Source organism: Somniosus microcephalus, chromosome 6 (genome assembly GCF_052327205.1).
Source record: "Somniosus microcephalus isolate GS21.2 chromosome 6, FLI_Smic_1.0, whole genome shotgun sequence".
In the NCBI taxonomy this organism is placed as follows: domain Eukaryota; kingdom Metazoa; phylum Chordata; class Chondrichthyes; order Squaliformes; family Somniosidae; genus Somniosus; species Somniosus microcephalus.
The window spans coordinates 85474802-85497355 of NC_140992.1; the positions used below are offsets into that span (position 1 = coordinate 85474802).

Below are 22554 nucleotides of genomic sequence, written 5' to 3' on the forward strand. Positions count from 1 at the left end.
ATAAATGGAAAGTCTTCCTTTTAAACTGTAAATAAAGCGATCAACAGATACCTAAAAGAAAGTCTTGCTCACTGAAGTTTTACCAATGGTGACACATTCCCTTTCTGTTGTATAATTTGGACAGTGCACTTTGTACAAATTCATTAGTGAATGGATGTCCTGTGAGGAGTTTCCATGTAAATGCAAAGCAGGTTTCAGAAGTTTGCTTTTGTGGATTAACCCAACTGTGAAGTTGCTGCTGCATGTTTCTGTAATACAGATCGTTAATTTAATCTGCCTCCTACAGCAAATAATTCAGATGAAGCATCAGATATCGACTCGGAGCCAGACCTGCCTCTAAAGAGGAAACAACGCCGTAGTCGCACAACATTTACAGCAGAACAGCTAGAGGAATTAGAGAGAGCATTTGAGAGAACTCACTATCCGGATATCTACACTCGTGAGGAACTTGCACAGAGAGCTAAGCTTACAGAGGCACGAGTACAGGTAACACCATGGTTTGTTAGCTGAAATTGTATATTGTACGTATTAGGTTCTAAGTACACTAAATGCTATAGTAATTGCTGAAATTTCACAAAAGACATATTATTCAAAATTAATTTGATTTGTTCATTAAATCACGAAGTTACATCTTATTTGAAAACTCTAGTCAGTTTGGATTTTTGAATATATTTTGAAGCACCTTTGTGGGCCCCCAAATATCTTGTGCTCAAATAATGACTTGAATAAATACCAGCCAATTCATTACACTGCTAAATACAGTGCCCTTTGATAAACCAATCTCCTGTTTATTGAGATCTTTGGATGCAATACAATATTTTGGAGTTCTCAATCATCTTAAAGCAGGTCGATCTGCTATCTTATACAAGGATTTCACCGATGCTAAGATGCATATAGTACCCAAGACCAAATGGTATTACACATGCTATTGAGTGTAGATGAGAACACTGCACAGTTTATCATTAGGCCTTATGAACTACATAAAGGAAACTGAAGAGTTTTATCTATGCTAATGATGTGAGTTATGATCTGAACTGGGGAAATAACTGCACATTAATGCATACTCGTTATACCACAGGTTCTGCCTGCTCGCAGATATATTATATTGAGAGATTACTGTCCTTAACTATCTATTTGCATGGAGGGAAAGCTTTGAAGAACCAGAACATTATATCACAATGCTCTATTTCCATTTAGTTGCTCTTTCCCTGAAAGTATCAAAAATGTTCCTCTTCATTGTGCCTAGGGAAGAGAAAATGGGGGTAGTGTCATGTCTCTGTTCCCGCTATCCTTCTCCAGGATTTTTAGGGCTTCCCAAATTCAGCATAACTGGACCTGCACTGCGTTAAGCACAGGCCCAGCATTAGCCTACAAATGAGGTGGGAGGGCATTTCTGGCCTCTCGTTTTATTTTCCTTTCTGTGTGTACTTGTGGGATGCATGAATGGAGGGGTGACTCAAGAAAGCTCAAAGTGGGGATTGTGCTGGAACTCTCCTCAGAGCAGTGTGTCTGCAGGGGCCCCGGGAGCACTTCAAAGAAGAAAGCAGACAGCATGTAAATATATTTCCCCTGCCTGCAGCACGAATTTAAGGCCTAGGGTCCATCTCACTGCTGTGCTCCAGCAGGGGGCGATTTTGGTCTTTTTATCGCCCTGTTCCTCGAAACCAAAATCGCAATGGAAAACTTACCGCTGTCTTCGCACCCGTTTCCATTGTGGTCGAGGCCTTGAAATAGGGGGCCAAGACTCCCACCAGAAACACACAGGACCCTTAGTACTACATACAAATACATAAGACCCTGCTGCAAATTTGAAGGTTCCTGCATTGCGCAATTCCCATCCACTGCAACATTAGCGGAATGTGGCCAAACTAGTGACCCTTAAAGGGATTGCCAGAGGCCACTGAACAAATGGCTGCTGCATGCTTTCTGGAGCATTTTTCGAGGCCAGCGTGAGTATAATAGCATTTCCTGTATGACAAAAAAATCTCTCGCTCGCTTGCTTACTCACCTTCCATCACTTCTCTCCCCCTCCCAATTAGCCGGGAGCTCCCCTTTAATACAGAATTCCTGGCTCAACTCGGTGAATGGGTTGCCGGATTTCTCACCATTCCCCCCATACCCACCCCCCACCCCGATCTGTGAGCTGGCTGTCAGTGCTGGAAACGTACGGACAGCTCCCCTTTCAAATTTAAGTGAAGCCCGACCATCAAAATGGTTCGGGCCTCCTACAGGTGCCATTGGGCTGGCATCCCAATTTCCCCACTCACTGCCCGCCCGATGTATGTTACACATCAAAATAGCCCTCACTATTTCTCACTGATGGCATAGTTGATCTCGAGAACTAAGCATGTTAGTAATAATGAGCAAGAACCAGTGGCTTGCTCCTCCACAGGACGGTACATCAGCACCACTATGACATTTATCAGATTATTGATTTAGCAATCATTTTGCATAGCTGCCCTGATGGCTTAGTGTATCACTGTCTGACATTGCCCTGAGTTATATGGACCAGAAAGGTATTGGCCTGCATTTTCCGATTGCAGCCCCCCCGCATGCGGAGGCCTGCGATCTGGAAAAATCTACGCCCTTACCTGAGGGCTCCCAGGACGCACACGCTTCCGCTCCTGGGCCTCTCCAAGCTCCAGGTGCGCAGGGATAAACGTATCCCAGAGGTGCATGTAGTTCGCAGCGTCCCTGGGATCACATGGGCCATGGGGAGCCAATCAAAGAAGGAAATCTCCCTTCATACACTTGACAGGAAGACCTGTCAAATATATGAATGGAGATCATCCCCAAAACATAGTAAAATTTTAAATAAATAAAAAAAACATTTTTAAAATGAGTTGAAATTACAAATTAAACATTTTAAACAAAAATTTAAATTTTTGAAAAAAAGAATTAAAGTTTTTTACGGGGCTAAAAATAAACTTACCTTTTTTTAAAAAGTATTTTTAAATGATAAATCAGTGAAATTAAAAAAAAAACTTTTTTCAACTCTTATCCTGGTAAAAGCAGTCGTAAGAATTGTAAGGGTTTTCTGCGGGCGGAGGTTCTCCAAAAAGCGGGACTATCCGCCCGCAGAGGCCCTTCTCCAGGGCAGCCGGAGCATTCTTGACAGATCGGAAATGCCGGTTTTCAGCGCATGCGCTGTGCATGCCTGAAACCATAATTTCCAATGTCCCTACGGGTGGGATCAGAATATCTAGGCCATTGTGTTTGATCCCCGTACTGTGTTGAGTTAGCTGATCTCGGTTAGGAACTATAAATTGGCCTCAATGCCTCTGGGCTAAAGAGGGGAGAAATTAGCCAGGCTTCCACTCTTGATCACTGTCCAAGCACTCAGCTAGAAAGTGTGCATGAATGAATGCCAAGTAAGAACACTATTAGACTATCAGACTCAGCTGTGATGCTCCCATGTTGAATAGTTCGTCAGTCCAAACACTTCATAGTCAAGTCCAAAGATGTGCGGGTTAGGTTGATTGGCTATGATAAATTGACCCTTAGTGTTAGGGGGATTAAATACGTGGGGTTACGGGGATAGGGTGGGATATGTGTTGGTGTAGGGGTTACGGGGATCGGGTGGGATATGTGTCGGTGCAGGCTCGATGGGCCGAAATGGCCTCTATCTGCACTGTGGGGTTTCTGTGATTCTGTGATACACACATAAGCTTTGCTGAGGTACCAGAGGGCTGCAGACACCTGTGGGACCACACTCCAGCATGTTTCAACTTCTTCAGATGAAGAGGAAGGACAAACGCTAGGGGAAATAATTTAGCAACACTAGTTCCATCTCTATATATATTATCCCATGCAGTATAGGACCACTTGTCTAACATCACAGAAGAGTGCTGGAAAATAACAAAGCAGCAATCCATAATGTAATTTTCATTCACAATCAAAATCTGTAATATCTACACGTACATTCCACTTTCAGAGCTCAAAGAATGATCATGAGTGAAGTACGAGCACTAACACTTTCTAAGTACTTGCCCCTCAGTGCATGCAGAAGCCACATTAATGCAGCAGCTGCCACAGTGTAGCTTTAACCCTGTGACTTCTCTGCATTCCTCACAGCTTCATCTGGTCTCACGAGGCCTATCATCTCTTATGTGGCTTGCTGTGATCTACTTCCCTGCTAAATTCCCCAGAACAACTAACATATGGATCTTTTACTAAACCCAGCATGAATGACAGATTTAAGTCAATCAGTGACTTCTTCATGACGGTTCAGTGTTGGGAATTTAACTTTTCTCAGACAGTAGGAATACTGAATCGGCTAACTTTTATTGAGCTATTTCTTGTAATAAATTTTAACATTTTTAAATGACAGTTATACTACCATTCTTTACTCCTTTTAAATCTAGAATGTGCTCACAAAACATCTGTACCACAATAAAACACCCGATGACAGTTAACTGCTGAAGAACTTCAACAGGTTTAATTCCACACAATTATCATATGTACAGAAATAAATCAGGAGCTTTACATCTTTTTGAAAAAATACATTGCTCATAAAAAGAGTAGATTTTTGGACTGATTCAGAAAGTGTTCAGGTTCTGCATTGACACCTGCATATAAACTGGAACACGCTCATAGAATTGTGCCTGATTACTGAAGGTTTTCACTCCTCTGAAATTCCGGAATCCTAGTGAGTTTGGCGTTTTGTCTGAGCATGCCCTATTGAATAAGCCAAAAGGTCACTGATTTCAGTGACAGCTCGGACTGAGAATTGCAAAGTTCGGGTAGAGAGTTAGAGGAGACTACACTTTGCAGAAACCATTTGGTATCGACTGAAGGTATGATCCTGGAGAATTTGTTTAGGTCATTTTTAATTTTTAATTTAATAGTCTGACTACTGTCAGGATTATAGCAAATAATTGATGAATAAAATAAATCTTTAAACGATGCATTATTAAAACTGATATATAAATATATAAAATATTTGGCTCAATTAGAGCACTTCGAGGTACATCATCTTAATTTTCAATAATACCAATATAGTTTTAAGCAAATATAATTCAAAATTTAATTGGCTTATTTCAATATTTCACTTGATATCTATTGGGCTGTTAGGTTATTGTTTTTTGCACATGAACTGTGCATTACTCTGTTCATCCTTGTTTATTTTCATTTTATTATTCATACTTTAATTATGGTGATAATTGTACTAAAAGTAATTGAATTCAATTAAAATTGTCCTGGAAGTGATCCTGTTTAATTTATTAGGTTTGGTTCAGCAACCGCCGAGCTCGTTGGAGGAAACAAGCAGGAGCCAATCAACTATTGGCATTTAATCACCTGATCCCTGGAGGATTTCCACCCACAGCAATGCCAGCGCTGTCTCCTTACCAGCTGTCTGATGCCAGTTATCCACCTACATCCATACCACAGGGTAAAGCAAAACCTCATGTTTAAGCCATGTGAACATTTTGCTGTCTGTATTGTGACAAAGAACATTGTTACAGCACAAGATCTCAGAATTGTCAATTAAAAGCATCTGTCTGGACCTCTGCTCCAGAATCATTCGGAATAAGCCAAGAAACTTAAAAAAACAAACAGATTTTAGCATTGGCTTATTTTTTGCTCACAATTATAATGCTGGAGTATCAAAAATAAAAGTGAAATCCTCCAGAAAGAAAAAACAAGTAGTAGGTCTGCAATGGCTACACCATCTTTGGCAGTATTTCCTTCAACTGCATTCTGTGTTTCTCTAGCTTGGGAGAGTAAAGTTATAGGGGTAGAAATTCTTCTTGAGTTTTAGCGCAAAATGGGCGGTATGGGATCGGCTGCCTGTTATACTCCCCGCCTGATATTCAATTTCATTGACTTCAATAGAACTGAATATCAAGTGGGGTTTATAACAAGTGGCCGGTGCGATAACGCCCGTTCAGCACTACCGCCCAAGTCGAATTTCTCCCCCATACTTTTTAATTATTGGGGGTCCCTGATTCTGGTGGTAAAGTGGTTGTTCTGCAAAATTATTTCTGAAAAGTTTCATTGTTATTTATTTGTTTCTGATACCCAGTAACACAAAGTTTTCCCATTTGTCTTGATCATTGCCTACAAGGCTTCTCTGCATGATTCCTAAAAGCAGTTTGAAGCTTTTGCTGCAGTCATTTCTTCCAGATGTTTCCTGGCATTGAAATAACCTTTAGTTATGCTAACTAGCTATCAAACAACTTTGGTGTGTACATTTAAGAAAGCATTCTTGGTTGAATTTTTGTCCTCAAGATGTTGGCACTAGGAAATGGAACACTTACCATTTTGTGACCCAGTGTCACTATCAATCACTTCTAGTTAAATCCCAAGTTCGATATAGAGTAAAACTCCCTTTACACTGCCCTACAATGATGGAAGATTTCTTCTGCGCTCTATGTGTAACAAAATCATAAACTTGCTCTTAACGAATGCTAACAATTTCGCTATACATAGCTCACAGAGGAAATCTTTCCCTGCCAAAATGCCTTACCTAATTTCCCCTCTCCCCTGCTATTGTGTGACATTGACTACATTTGCCATCTTAAAAAAGGGGTGGGGGGGCAGTGAAGTTGTTCTTCGGCCGTAGTGTAAAATGAGTGATAGCGAATCGGCAGCCTGTTTTACACTGCACCCAATTATTTTTTCCATTGAAGTCGCGTGATTCATGCTACCGCCGAAGACTTAATTCATCCCTGAGATGTTCAATTTAGCATGAATTAGTTCAATGGATCTACATTCACTAGGAACCGAGTTCAGGAAGACCAAACTCTTTTGTATGGGACCCTTGCAGCCAGCAGACATTGGAAACTTTCATCCCATCAGTATGGGCAGGATTTTAAACCAGGCCCCAGAGTTGAAAGGACAGAGTGCTAACAGACTTTAGATGAACTAGAAGCAATGCCTTGGAAAAGAATAAAATTGCCTGCCAAATCTTCAAAATCCCCAAGCAGATATGAACTTTTCTACACTTGCACCCATCATACAGATACAAAATGACAGTGGGGATTAAAAGCAAATACATTTTTCAATACAGCCAAAGTCCAATATTATTCAGTCATTTTGTTAAGTGATAAGAAAACATCCAAATATATGTTTATTGTGCTAAATACTATGCTGTTTATATTGTGGTGTGTTCAATCCAACAATATATAATATAGAATATATTATCAAGGCGTTCTCTGTCAATCACACTGCGGCTACCTTTCAGATAACTTGTATTAGATGTTTAAATGAGGTGCAATTGCTATTGTATTTATAAGTATTTATTGTTATTTATAAGTAGGATGGAATTGTGTTTATAAAGGCAATGTCTTCATGGAAAAGCATTTGGCAAATTCTTTTCTTGCTCGAGAGGAAGAAGAGCTAAAAGACTATAGGTTAAATTTTGCAAGACTAGGCTTCCGATATGGAGCCTTGCTTGATGGAGCACGGATTGAAGATTTGGGCATGTAAGACAGTGCATCCAATTCAGAGCACTCCTGGTTTTCTAGTGGTTAAAGTCAACCACTGGAAAATTGGAGGGCTCCTAATCAGGTGCGCTGATCTCTGTGCCTGATTCTCTGATCCATGCTCCTGTCTAGTGAGGCTTCGTGCCAGCATTGTAGCCTCACAAAATTTGCCTTTTCATCATTTTCTTCCCCATAACATCACATGCAAGGGGACACAATGGTACATTTTGATGGAATTTACATTACTGCAGCGTGTGTTTATAAACAAATGAAAAAAGGCTTGCCAGTCACTTTTTCCTGATGACACTGCAGCTTTAAGCTATAATATTTTGAATTCTGAAATAAGAAACTGGTAAATATGAAAAATTGTAGAAAAATACTTTAAATGTTAACAGATACACGAGCTTATTGCCTTTGCACCTAGTTGAGCGATTTCTTAAGAAGTGAAAATGATGCGGCATTAATGATACAATAAATGTTATTGTGCTTTCAGCAATCTCAGATCCAAGCAACACAGTTCACAGGCCACAGCCTCTGCCTCCGACATCAGTTCACCAGAGCAGCCTCCCTTCTACTCCAGACAGCAGTTCAGCTTACTGCTTATCCACCAGCAGGCATGGATTTTCAGGGTACACAGACAGCTTTGTGTCTCCTGCAGGGTCTACCAATCCCATGAACCCAACGGTTAGCAACGGCCTCTCACCTCAGGTCAGTTTTGTGATTCAAAACAGGGTGTCTACTGTATATGTGAACCAAATAGTTTACTACCCAAGGCAAAACTAAAGAAGCATTTCTAAATTTAATTCATTGCACAAATCTGTCTGTGCAGCTCATGTGGCTGTGCTAGTTTGTGGCCATTCATTTTTCAAACTAATCATTCAGATACTTGATTTCCTTGAAACTTTATAAGACAAACCTTTTGCTACATCCATCATCTTTTAGAATATTGGAAAAAATAAAATGCAGTCACACAAGTAGTTAAGTATTGAGAACACAATATTAAAAATAGTTACTAAGAATTAAGGACAACATTTATAAAGAAACATTAAAAATGGAACTAAAACCATTTTCCAATGTGAAATTCAATGACAATTTTTAGGTTACTGTAACATCACAGTTCATCAATGTAGATTACCATTCAATTCACTAACTTATGTTTTTTCAGTTGTTTAACACATGCTTTAATTTTTTTTGCTATTGTTTCTAGCAGGTATATTTTACCATACTTTCATCATTTCAATCCAGACACTTACTGATGTATGCAGCATACTATGTTTAAGATATAATTCAACAGTGCTACTTTATACATTGTAAATCTACAAACTGAACAGAAAATTTCAAGAGAGAAATGCTATAAAGTGAAGAGTGCTTCACAAATAGTACTCTAAGTGGAGCATTACATTAGAACCTCTTTAGATGTAAGATTGAAATGAATCTACCTGATCATTTTTTAATGAATAGCCGCTTTTTTTGCTGAAAATACCTCATGAAATGATATTAGGTGTACAAATGGGAACTGACAATATCAACTTACCCTTATTGATTAAAATGTAAACTTTATCTTTCAATGCTTTGTTCAGCGATTTTATCATTTTAATATCATAATGTTACCACTCTGCAGAATATACGTATTGCTACCATAGGGTCAATAAATTATCTTCAGATGAAATTACCACAGATACTACTGTAAGAGACTTAAACTTTTTAAATGTATTACCAGCTGGTGGAAAGTTGACATTATCATTTTATTAAAATATACTGTCTCCATTTGTTAGCATAAGTTGGACACAGGTGTCATCTGATATGTACACCAGTTAATTTTTAATATAGGTCACAAGGGACTGGAACCTATAATTAAAAGTGAGTAATTTCAGAGCTAAGAGATAGACTGCTAAAGGTGCGATTTTCTTGAAAAGCTTTCTATAAATTGAAGAACAGAAGGAAGCACGGAATGACATAAATGAAAAGTGAAAAGACAATTATAGTCAATTACACACCAATCATTGGCTACTGCTACCGCCTGAACAGTAAGGGACATTTTAATAGGCAGAAAATTAGATTCTAATGGCACAAAGGGTGGCCAAAATGACTGCTTGCATCTGTGGCTTTTTATTCTTTATTTAATGTGCAGTTGCATCGTGCAATGTTGTTTCTGCTTTCTGCAGTGCACTGATAACTCACAGACCCAACAGTTCAGAATATTGTAAAAACTATAAAGACTTAATAAACAAATTCCCCCTTTGGGCAAATAGGAACCTTCCTGGTTTCTTTCACATTGATCACCCAATTAATTGACATCTTATTTTTCTTTTCCACGAGAAATTGATTAAGAGTGTAACAGTTTCAAACACATTGCTTTTGGGACAGAATTAGAAATTCTAAATGTCTTGTGTTCAAAATACTCAAATGCTGCTCACATTGCCACCTCATTTATTGGTTTTGCTGTCATGAATATTGTGACCTCTGGAGCTGCTTTGATACTGTCATTTCCTGAGCTATAATATAAAGATTGCCTCTCAAGTGAAATAATGACAGCAGCGCACCATCATGTGTTGCAGCTTTTTATTTCCGTTGAGGACATTGTTCGGTTGGGGTGAAGAAGAATGATTTACGAAGTGTGGTCCATTAATCACAAATGATTTACATTTGTGTACTTTTGCTATGTGACTATCTTGACTCTTCACCATCAAGGAATGTGAAAATTTTACTTAATAAGTGCACTCATAGGGTGTGTAAAACCATAGAATATAGGAACAGGAGCAGGCTACTCAGCTGCTCGACCATATTCTGCCATTCAATTAGATCATGGCTGATCTGTACCTCATTCTCATTTACTCGCCTTTGACTCATATTCCTTGATAATCTTACCCAACAAAAATCTATCTAATTTTAACATTATGCCCTCTTGTTCTGGATTCCACCACCAGAGGAAAGTTTATTTTTATCTACCCTATCAAGTCCTTTTATTATTTTAAACAATTCAACTAGATTACCCCTCAATCTCTATACTCAAGGAAATATAAGCCAGCTTTATGCAACCTATACTCATAATTTAACCCTTTAAGCCCTGGTATAATTCTGGAAAACCTACGCTGCACCCCCTCCAAGGCTAATACATCCTTCCTGAAGTGTGGTGGCCAGTACTCCAGATGTGGTCTGAACAAGGCTGTATACAACTGAAGCATAACCCTCTCCACTTTGTATTCCAGCCCCTTTGAGAAAAAAGCTTAAAGTTGACTAAAAAAAGAGCTTGTGATATTCCAGTCCTAACTACTTTTAACTTTTTATAGTTTATTTCATATATCTTATTTCTCACCCTCTTTGGGCCTCCCAACAAATTTAACCAGCTGAGAGTGCAGGAGGGGGTACAGATAACCAAGATCAAGAGTTCACCACATGTGAATTACCTGGCCAAAATCATGTTTTGTCAAGTGAGGTGGGCACATTCAGTCATACACCAACACACTGGAGTATATCGAGCCACCAAACAGTATAAATTTCCAATTTTGGAGACTTTCTAGGCCTGATATTCCAGTACAATGCTGGTAGTTCCATAAATCCCATGAACCCACGCCATCTTATTTCAAAGGAACTCTTCAGTCATCACAAATATCACCACGGATGTTGGTTGAAAAAACACACACTTCTGCAAACAATCTGCTCTTTCAACTCTTACTAATCTCATAAAAAAATAGGGAAGTATAAAATGAGGAAAGGTCATTTGGCATGTCATCTCCGCATTCAAAACACGGGCATCTGAATCATCCTTCCCTCCAAAATGTTATTCACCATTTATCACAGCGCCTGTGTCAAAGTCAATAAATGTTAGTGTGCTTTCAGTTGGAGAATAAATAAAGAATTAATTTGCAGTTCCACATCTGTAGATGTTATCAGCCAGTGCCTGCTCAAAGGTGACAGGCTGAAAGTCTCTGATCTGTTTTCAGCGTTATAGCTTCTGAGGGAGGACCTTTGTTTTTATGACCTAGGGCTTCAGAAGACAGGAAGGATGAGTTGAACCAGGGTTGTTATATCATCACTGACTCATGGGACGAATATTGTACATAAATTGTGTAATCGTAGTAGGCCCCATTTTTCATTGTAATATACCATTTACATGTGCTAGTCATTTATTTTTCAAGAGTAATTTTTTTGGAATAAGAAGCAGTCTAACAGTATTATTGAACAAATATATATAAGTACCATTCTATGTTTATTATAGAGCACTAAAAATTTCTAATGTTTTCTAAAAATTTTCTTTACTCATTCATTTGATACTTCCAAGAAATCCCAACATTTCGCCGACTTTTAAAAAATAATTTACTTTGTCTTTTTACAAGATGCTACAAGGTATCCACTTTTCAAAGTTAGTTTTACTTTTGAGTGTTGTTCTACAAACTGCATTTCTTCAACGATAGTAATATAAGCAGTTGTTAAAACGTATGTGCTGCAGTAATATCGCATAACACTTTGATCAGAATCCTCTTCTGGTATGTAATCCATCAAGTTTAGTTTTATTACTGTATGGATTAAATGTCTTTTACTGTTTTGAAAGCATGAAGGAATCTAAAATTGATGTCTACATTGGTGTGGGAACTAAGTGCCCTTTCACTTCTAAGCAGTGATATTATAGGTAATAAGATCTAGCTCAACTCCATGTGATACATAGAGAATCATGGATACACAGGAGTGAGTTACAAAGCATGCACAGTATCAAGGCATTCAGATCATGTCATAAACCACAAGACTGAAGCAGGAAAAATTCATATGCATCATCTGAAATTCAAAGTTATGCTAATGCCTTTAACTTCATTCTGGGCATCTTTAAAATATTTTTAAAATAGATTTTTAAAAATCATACATTATATATACTTACCTTAAACTCATATATCATTACCTCTACTATAACTCATTGCTTATGATTCTTAATAGAAAAAAAAACCCAAGTAAAATAACTTCTTTGTACTTCATCCCTGACTAACATACTTTTTGTGTAACTTCCAAAGACAACCTTATTGAGAGTGTCATGTGAATGCAGTTTTTATGTGTGAAAGGTTAAGACTCGCAATGATTTCCCAGTCTCAGAGTCCCTTGAGTTTGTTGTTGATGATGTGTGCCTTCTGATCTGTGATGTGAATGAATGCATATTTCAAGCCATTGTGACAAAAATATTACAATGCATGATACCAAATTACAATACTTGGTAGAAGAATGTTATACATTTTCTTTTGTAGTGTGCTACAGTTACACAGTCAATTATCCAGAATATGCTACAAGCTTAATGCAGCATGGAAAATCTCAGTAGTGCCTTTGTGAAAGTGGTTTATATATATCTCAATATTAAAATTCTTACATCTAGCATTTATCCATCAAAATTATAAATCAAAGTGAAAGAAAGCCAGTCATTTCCTACCAGTTCTTTCTGACCTGATAACCTGGCCTTTTCCCAATGGCAGGAGTTGGAAATTTGCATGCTGCCAATCTTCAACAATTACCCTCTAATTGACCTCAGGATGTGCCTATTTAGACTACACCACAGGGAGTACCCAAGAAATGGTCTTAAAGGGGCAGGTTATTTTAAATACAGTTCCACCTTCTCAACTAAATATCAAAGCCAGACAGGAGATTACCTTGACCAACATCACAGGAGATTAGCTGGCACATTAAAATGCATCTGACGCACCTCCTCACTGTAATGATTGACTGTTAGGAGATAAACCAGCCTGGGTTAACTTACCCAATGGTTCTCCTCTCCCAACAACTTTGTAAATATTCTTCAACTTGTACCTCTTCTGAAGGTGCAGCCAATATTGAAAAACGCTATCCTGCCATTCTGTGTCATAATGCATTGAAGCATCAACTCTCTCTGTATGCTACCTTTGTTACCTGATTTTGCTGTTTAGCAAAATCTCAATTGTTTAGGTCTCCATCTTTGAAACATTACCGCTTACACTTTTTTCTCCTGTTTTCTGGCTGCCATTCATTTACATGCTGGAAACATTCTTTAAAGGAAAAAAATTCAATGAAGTACAGGTAGCAGCATAATGTTTGCAGTGGATGAGCAGGAGGGAGAATAACACCACAAAATGGAGTCTTTGTTGCATTCTTACAATCTGAATTCAAATGGAGAATTTTTCAACTGCTAGAAAAAACAAATTTGGCCCATGCTGCCGACCTATTGAATATTTTGAAACATTTGTACATTTCAATTCCAGGTTCAATATCGAGTTCTAATTTTTTTTAACCAGATAGTTTGTTCCAGGTACTGGGGCAAATCCAATTTTTCACTGCTGATTGAGTAATGATGTAATTGAGACACAAACAACCATTCCATGTAATTTAGTTCTAATTTACATATTATTTAGCCAAATTTTGGTGGACATGTGAGAATAAAATTTGCACCACACGAGTGCCAGGCAATGACCATATCCCACAAGTGATAGTCTAACCACCTCCCCATGACTGTCAACGGCATTACCATTGTTGAATACCCCACCATCAACATCCTGGGGGTCCCATTGACCAGAAACTTAACTGGACAGCCACATAAATACTGTTGCTACAAGAGCAGGTCAGAGGCTGGGTATTCTGCAGCGAGTGACTCACCTCCTGACTCCCCAAAGCCTTTCCACCATCTACAAGGCACGAGCCAGGTGTGTGATGGAATACTCTCCACTTGCCTGGATGAGCGGAGCTCCAACAACACTCATGAAGCTCAATACCATCCAGGAAAATGCAGCCCGGTTGATTGGCACCCCATCCACCACCTTAAACATTCACTCCCTCCACCACTGGCACACCGCGGCTGCAGAGTGTACCAACTACAAGATGTACTGCAGCAACTCACCAAGGCTTCTTCGGCAGCACCTCCCAAACCTGTGACCTCTACCACCTAGAAGGACAAGGGCAGCATGCGCATGGCAACATCACCACCTGCAAGTTCCCCTCCACATTCCATCCTGACTTGGAAATATATCACCGTTCATTCATTGTCGCTGGGTCAAAATCCTGAAACTCCCTACGTAACAGCACTGTGAGAGTATCTTCACTACACAGAGTGCAGCTGTTCAAGAATGCGGCTCACTACCACCTTCTCAAGGGCAATTAGTGATAGGCAATAAATGCACGGCTTTGCCAGCAACGCCCACATCCCATGAATGAATTAAGCAAAATGCAACACAGACTAAATTTGCACTAGTAACTAGCAAACTGTAAACATTTGAAAATTGAATGTCCCAACTTCCCATTTCTTGCTTCAGTTTGTGACTTTTTTAATGTCTCATTTTAGTCTCCAAAAGTATTGATGTAATACTGTACTTAAATTATAAATTAAATCACTAAGACAGGTAAGTGCAAAAGATGAAAGAACCTTTAAACAACATCAGTAATGTAACATAGAAAATCAAAATGTTTCTGAAACTTCTTGCAGGTAATGCTTAGGGTAATTTCTTTTATTGGATTTGGCAGCTGGCCTGGCAAGTGGCAGATGCGATTTAAAATGGTGGAATAATACAAATGATCAGACTGGGGAAGTGGAATAAGCAATGGGAACAGGAGGGTAAATTCACTGGTCCTGTGCTCTCAGCGGGGAGTCTGAAAGGGAACACTGGTCAGAGAATCAATGCTACATGTTGCAGCTCAATAAATTTATCCAAAAAGTGGGAGCAATGAATTTACCCTACAAGGTAAATAGGATTAATCTACAAGATAGAACACAGAAGAATGATCTAGGGGTACTCATGGACAACTCACTGCAACCATCAGCATAGTGTCTGGCAGTCTTAAAAAAAGGCAAAACAAGATCTTGAACTGTATAGCTGGAGGGATGTTGTTTATGTCTCAGAAAGCGACAATGAACTTGTTTAAAGAACAGTCTGTTCCCCTCCCTGTACAGAAAACTGTGTACAGTTCTGACCACTGTATTAACTGAACATTTTGGCATTGAAGAGAGTACAGCAAAGGAAAACCAAATTGATACTTTGGATTTGGCACCAGAGCTATGTGGAAAAGCTGTGGAAAGTGGAAATGTTTACACCGGAGACCTTACTGAGGCATTCAACATTCAAAAGGCCATAGAGAAATTAAACCCTAATATCTTTGATGTAATCACAAAATCCATTAAAAAATAGCTGAGAAGAGAAAGATAAGGAAAGTACTGGAGGGCGTCCTGAAGGAACCCAGAGAAACACAGCACTATAAGAGGGAGCGAGCATGGCTTTATAAGTGGGAGATCATGCCTGACAAATCTGTTGGAGTTATTTGAGGAGATAACAGACCCTGTGGATGGGGAAACACAGTGGATGTTGTTTAATCAGCTTGCAGCAAAGCTTTTGATAAAGTGCCACATAGGTGACTAGTCCACAAGGACATCGACAGAAAGACAACTCCCCAGGGGTATTTTTAACCGAACCCGCTCGAAGAGAAACTGACGGGATTGGACTGGCCACCCGTTTTCCTGCCCGACTTTGTTTCCATTGACTTCAGTGGAAGTATTCAGATTATAAAAAGGTACAGGTAAGATAAATGTCAAAAAATTTAACGTGTCACAGATTCTACAAGAGGGTATGGCCTCAAACTTATGCAAAGTACTTTGACAATTTGGGAAACTAATTTTAGTTTAAAAAAATTATTTTGACCTGCCAAAGTTTGCTCTGACATTAACAGCTTGTAAAGGCTATATAAAAAAAATGAAACTGCCGGTAATGGTGATTAATCCAGGGGCAAATGGAGAAACCCACTCCTGAATACTCTTGTCAGAAATAGTAAATGAAAGGGTTAATTGCTTTTGACCATCAATGATCCAGCAGTAGCTTGACCCTCCTCTTGATGATGAATGGAGGGTTACTGACCCGCATGTGTTTCGCATTAAGGCCAAGCTTTGCTGTGACATCTTCAAGAGCATTTATCAGGATTCCACTGACAGCATGTTCTGTAAATGACAGAAAGCAAATGTGTAAGGGTCAGGAAGGAGTATGTCATCAGCTCCTGTATAATACATTTCTGAATCTAAAAAACTGTCAGTGGAGTTTGAAACAAGAATGTTAATTCGCTGCAAGAAAATATATTATGTATGAGGAAGACCTTATTTAGGTTGAAAATAATGAAATACGGTATAGCTTTTGCTAGCAATTTGATTCTCTAGATGATGCACCACAGTGGCAAAAGATGGATTATTAATCTGAATAAAATGTATTTTTTTAATGCAGTGCAGTTTTCTGGTTCAGAGGAAAGAGAAATGAAATATAATCGGCCATCAGAAAATTTGATTCACTTAACATGGTCCATGGTTTTCACAGATGGGCTTTGGTATTAAAGGCGGCATTCCTTCACTGGCTCTAGCAGTTCCATGGGCTTGTTGTGTGATATCTAGCTGTGAAATATTTTACTGTTTATTCACATCAAATTACTCTTAACGGCTGTGATTTTAATGATGTCAGGAGCAATTTAATTCAACACTTCCTCACAGAATCTGTGCAGGCATTGCAATACTGTTTCATTTACTTCAAATTAGAACTTGATTTCACAAATTTTATGCTGAGAGCCCTTTGTTTCTCAGATCACTATTAAAATGCAGCTCAGTCGCAACCCTGAATATTGTTAAATTGGCACCACCAGAAGTGAATTACGTGATGATTGTTAACATTGTACGTTTTACTTAGATATATATCTATACACCTAATTTAAATAAAAAGAAAGCACCTCAATCTCACAATCTTCAAAGTACTTTTCTACAAATCACAAACATTCAAAATATTAGCAATAGAAAACCAAAGAGCATTTACTTAAAATCGAATAGCATGGCAATTCTTTAATTTACATTCCCATTTCCATATTATCTTCCAATTTTCCTATTATCGGTTGTTTTTAATTTGCTTATCTAGTGCTGATTATAATTGTAGATTAATAATTGCCAATATAAAAAACTATGGGGGTGAAATTGGCTTCAACCGAAAAGAAAATCAGGCAGGGTGTAAAATGTACTGCCGATTCTTGATCGCCTATTTTGTGTTATCGCCGAAGGCCAATTTCACCCACTAGATCTTTTCAATAATTTCTTCTGAAGAATTCTCTGATACCTGAATACTAAAATTTTAATTCTGAGATATGCACACAGTCCTTAAGTCACCAAATATTAGATCTTATTTTTAAATCAGCTGATGGCAAACTGACAGTGTGCATGAGCCATGCCTTGTGTGTTTTCTAGGGCGAAAGCCAAGGATTTCCATTTTTATTTCCATTTAATTAAGTTTGGAAGAGGGTACATTCATCTCTCAAGCCTACTCATTCAGATCAATGCCAGCTTCTTCGCAGAAATCTGAATTTTACCTTGTTTTTAAATGTAAATGTAAGGGGAATTAATCTGGGTTGGAAAAAATGAGTGAGACTCTTTTAGCTTTTTTTTCCGTAGTTGTGTAAAATGAATACTTTTAATATTTTCACTTATGGAAAGTAACTGTCCATTTTATAGCTGCTGTTTGTATCCATTAAATGCCATTCACGTAACAATAATTCAAGCAGCCAAGTTAACAATTTGTTCTGAAATTACACTGTGGGACATGAGTGTCCAAACAAAAAGTGGGAAAAATTTGTCCACTTAGTGCCTCCCGCTAGTGCTAGCAGATGGCGCTAATGGGACACTAGAGCATTATCACCGGGGTGTGGCGAACCCAGCACCACACATCAAATCCCACTCCCATAGCGCTGCCAGTAACAGTTAGCGCTGGGACCCTCAATGCCAGGTGGATCATGATGTCAGTGAGTGTCCAACGCTCACTGGCCGCTCGATCTGAGAAATTGATTGTCGCCACCTACCTTAGCGCCTGGAGTAAACAGCGACAGGGAGAGCTGGCATGAAGTACCAGAAAGCTGGCTCCAGGGACGTTATTTAAAGGGATTATCAGTAATGACTTGCAGCTGTCAGGTTAGTGGAGTTTCAGTGGTTTCTTGTCAGTTTCACATAGTCCAACAGTTTCATTCAGTAATTTCAAGGTTATTTTGTATCAGGAATGTTTTGGCAACTAAAAAGTAGTTACATTTATTCTTTAAAAAATCAAAGTGCTACACTTGGTTACATTAATGGGGGCTGTACCTTGCCCTCCAGGATCTACGGTGGAGGGAGTGGAGGCAGCGAGAAAGACTGGAACATGTGCCCAGTGGGAGGAGGAGGGCCATGAGGGCTCTCCACAGGAGGCCTTACCCTCCGAGGGTATTCTGAGAGCACTTCTCCTATCTCCAATTAAGCAAGGAGTAGTGTATTAGAAGGCTGATGGTCACAGATCTCTGCCACCTCCTGCAACCTGACCGCCAGCCTCAGACCAGGGAGACCACGGCTCTCTCAGTGGCAGTCAAAGTCACCAATGTCCTCAATTTCTTCACCAGTGGATCCTTCCGGACTGCAACAGGAGACATAGCTAACAACTCACAGTTCACCATCCATCGCTGCATCCGGGAGGTCACAGAGGCTCTCTGCAGTAGGAGAAGGGACTACATTTCCTTCCCCACCACCAGAGAGAAGCAGGACGAGCGTGCATGCGGCTTTGCCAGGATAGCGGGATTCCCCATGGAGCAGGGCGCCATTGACTGCACCCATGTGGCTTTGCGGGCACTGCATAACAATCCTGAGATCTTCTGTAACTGCAAAGGCTACCACTCACTTAATGTGCAGTTGGTGTGCGACCACAGACAGTGAATCCTCAATGTCAATGCCCGCAATCCTGGCAGCAGCCACAATGCCTTCATCCAGCACTCTTCCAGCCACCACTTCAAGCTTGCAGCTGGCTGCTCGGAGACAAGGGCTATCTGCTCTCCACCTGGCTCATGACTCCCATCCGCAACCCCAACACTCGTGCCCAGCACCCATATAATGAAAGCCATACTGCCACCAGGAACATCATTGAGCAGACCATTGGCCTGCTGAAGCAACGATTCCACTGGGAGGAGCCCTCCAGTACTCGACTGAGCGGGTGTCCCATTTCGTGGTGGTCTGCTGCATGACCATCATGAGGGCCCAGCCCTTGCCACCAGGGATTGCGGGACCACCTGAGGACAAGGAAGAGGAGGAGGAACAGGAGTGAGGGAGGAGGCAACCACTCAATTGGCCTTCCAGAAGGGTGGTCCGCGATCGCCTCATCAAACTGCGGAACAAATTAATTAAACCCCAGATCCTCATTGCTCACCACATCCCCATCATTTCATCCCTGTCACAGGCCATATCACAGCGCTAAGCTGAAATGAGACACACCACAAAAGAATCCAAACTGAATTAATAAATTTATCAAAAATCAGTGAACACATATTTACAACAAAAATATTAACTATTCACCCTTGTGCAATCCCTTAGTGCCTCTTGTTACTGTGACTTTGCCTACTCTGGTGCTCCTATGAAGTGTTGGCCCAGTGGCAGCAGCAGGGCTGATGGAAGGCTGCTGAGTGTCCATGCGGGAGACTTCAGATGACCTTGCAGGACGCTCTCGACCAGCTCTGGGTCTGGAAGGCCCGGCTGTAGACTGCGCCACCTTAACATGGGTGGCAGCAGTCTGGGCTGGCTGGATGACAGGCAGCGACAAGGGCAATGGCGGAGTAGCAGTGGAGGGAGCAGGAATGCTGTCATCCTGAGGGAGGACAGCAGGCTCCTGCTCCACTGACCCACTGCCACTCCCCCAGGACAGCACCTCAGCATCCATTGTGATCTGTTGGAGCACAGATTGCTGGCCTGCTGCGACACCGTGAAAGCCCTTGTTGACGATGGTAGACCCAACCACGATGGCAGCAGTCAGAGCTTGCATTGCATCAAGCTGAGACTGCATGAGAGCAGTCTGAGATTGGATACCACCAAGCATAGACTGCATTACAGCACTAAGACGTTGGGTCGCTTCCACCTGTGCTGCAATGGAAGCTGCCAGATTGCCCGTCACACGCGGGATCAGGACTGGGTCGCCACAGTCTCTCTGGGAGTCTACCATCCTTTGCAGACTGCAAATGATGGGCTCCATGGTGTGCGCAGAGCCTTGTGCAAAGTTGGAGGCAGACTCCTCCACGCTCCTTACCATTGCGGAACGGCTCTCGGGCACCTTTGTCATTGCACCTATCATCTCCGTGTGCATGCCCATCACCCTTCTTGTAAACGCCTCCCCACCGAGGGCCTCATTTGAGTCCTGTGCAGCAGAACTCGCGTGAGAACTCGCCCTCTGGGGAGCTGGCCCCCCAAGCTACCTTTTCCCCCGGCCTTGCTGCAGCCCACTCTTCCACAGTGCCTCAGCTTGTGCAGATCCCGCTACTATACTAGCCTCTAAAGAACGCGTAGGGGGGCGATTTTCCCATTGGAGGTGGATTGGGAGCAGGTTTGGGGGCGGGCAGGTTCCGAACCCACCTCCACTGTCAGGTGGGAAAAAGTTGCGATTTTCCCCTAATTGTCCAATTAATTCCGGGCGTGTGGGTTTCCCTGGGCCAACTACTCTTTTTGGACTGAAACTCGCCACTGCTGACGTCACTTATGCAGTTTCATTTAAGGGCTGCTTGCTCCCTTGGCTCATTTCACTGCTGTTTTGTGGCTGCTGAACATCTAGTGCTGAGAAGAGATGGCCAACTCGAGAGCCAAGGCCTCCCCGAGGTTCTCAGATGAGTCTCTGAGTATTCTGGTTGTGGGGGTGAGAGATAGCAAGGAGGTGCTCTACCCCTCATCTGGGAGGAAGAAGCCTCCCAAACAAACTAAGGCTGTGTGGGTGCAGCTGGCACGGAATGTCACCTCCAGGTCTGTGTACAGCAGAACATGGCTGCAGTGCCGCAAGAGGTTCAATGACCTTGTAAGATCAGCCAAAGTGAGTATACCATCCTTCTGCTCCCCTTCTCCTCTCATCACCAGCACTCTGCATTGTCAACCTCCTCCTACAGTCCCACTTTACCCTTACAACCCTTGCACCCTTAACCATCCCTCTCACTCTATGAACACAATCACTTCACTATTCGACTGTGCTACCCTCACACTCCCTTTTAATGTTATGCAATGACAATGACTGACAACACACAGGGAGGGTCCTTGGAAATGGAACCTCACTCCATCTTTGTCTCCTTCTAAGCATCTATGCTCTGGACTCTCTACACTCACTCCATCATTCTCACTCAAACACCACTTGTGTCCCTCATTGCAGGAAAAGAGAGCCCACAAAAAAAGGTAGAGGGCGATGACTGGAGGAGGGCCACCTTCCCTCGCCCATTTGACCCAAGCTGAAGAGGCGGCCCAGGAAACTTTTGGCGCTGAGGTGGAGGTGGAAGTGGGGGACGGACAGACGGGTGCAGCAGAGCAAGCTGGTGACAGAATAGTTTTGCATCTCTCTCTTTTACATTGCAGGAGTCAATAAAATGGCGGCAAATGTACATTTATGAAATGGCAATTGATCATCTGCGCTATTGCATGTGCATGCCACACTACCGTAACATCTCTAACTCATTCCTTTACTCCCCCACAGGACCATCGACAGCCACCCTCCCCACTGTCCAGGAGGAAGAGCCTGAGGCGTAAGACTCCTCAGAGGAACCTGCAACCTCTGAGGACACAGCGTCAGCAGAATTAAGCGCACCCAGCGCCAGTGTAGATACGCACACCTCGGTGTGACCTTCGGGAGATAGAGTAGTGTTGTCACCTGGTGTATCACAGCTCACAAGTGAGCATCAGCAGGTGGTGGAGACAGGGATAGCAGTGGAGAGTCCTTGTTGGAGGTCGCAGGACTCTCCTAGCTCTGCTCAGCTGCATGTGGACCCTGTGCCTCTGGGTCCATCCAGAAGGAGAGCAGTGCTGGAACTCCAGGAACAGGTGCAGGAGTCTCTGGCAGATTTTGTCTCTAGGGTCACTGCGTGTGTGGAGAGGATGGAGGAGTCCCACTCGAATATGAGCAGCGCCTTTGTGGGGTCATTGGCGCATCTCCTCCGAAATGTTGGCTACCTCTGTGGAAGCGATGTCTACCTCCGTGGTATCGATGGCTGCCTCTCTGCAGATGATGGCCAGGGCCATGGAGGAGATAAGTCACCAGAATGTTGAAAACATGGTCAATGTTCAGAATAGACTGACATCTCTGGAGGAGCGATGGCCAGCTATTGATCAGAGAGACCAGAGCTTCATGGAAGTCCTCAGCAG

At 41.4% G+C, this 22554-nt stretch overlaps 1 protein-coding gene across 1 annotated transcript in view; it reads left to right on the plus strand.

Moving 5' to 3' along the window:
* Positions 1-22554, plus strand: part of LOC147115860 (paired box protein Pax-3-like) — an 83277-nt gene that overhangs the window by 41937 nt on the left and 18786 nt on the right. Inside the window, exons 5-7 of the mRNA XM_085990490.1 lie at positions 287-486; positions 5227-5392; positions 7921-8135. Coding sequence (XP_085846616.1) covers positions 287-486; positions 5227-5392; positions 7921-8135 — 581 coding nt within the window. The remainder of the gene's footprint in view (positions 1-286; positions 487-5226; positions 5393-7920; positions 8136-22554) is intronic.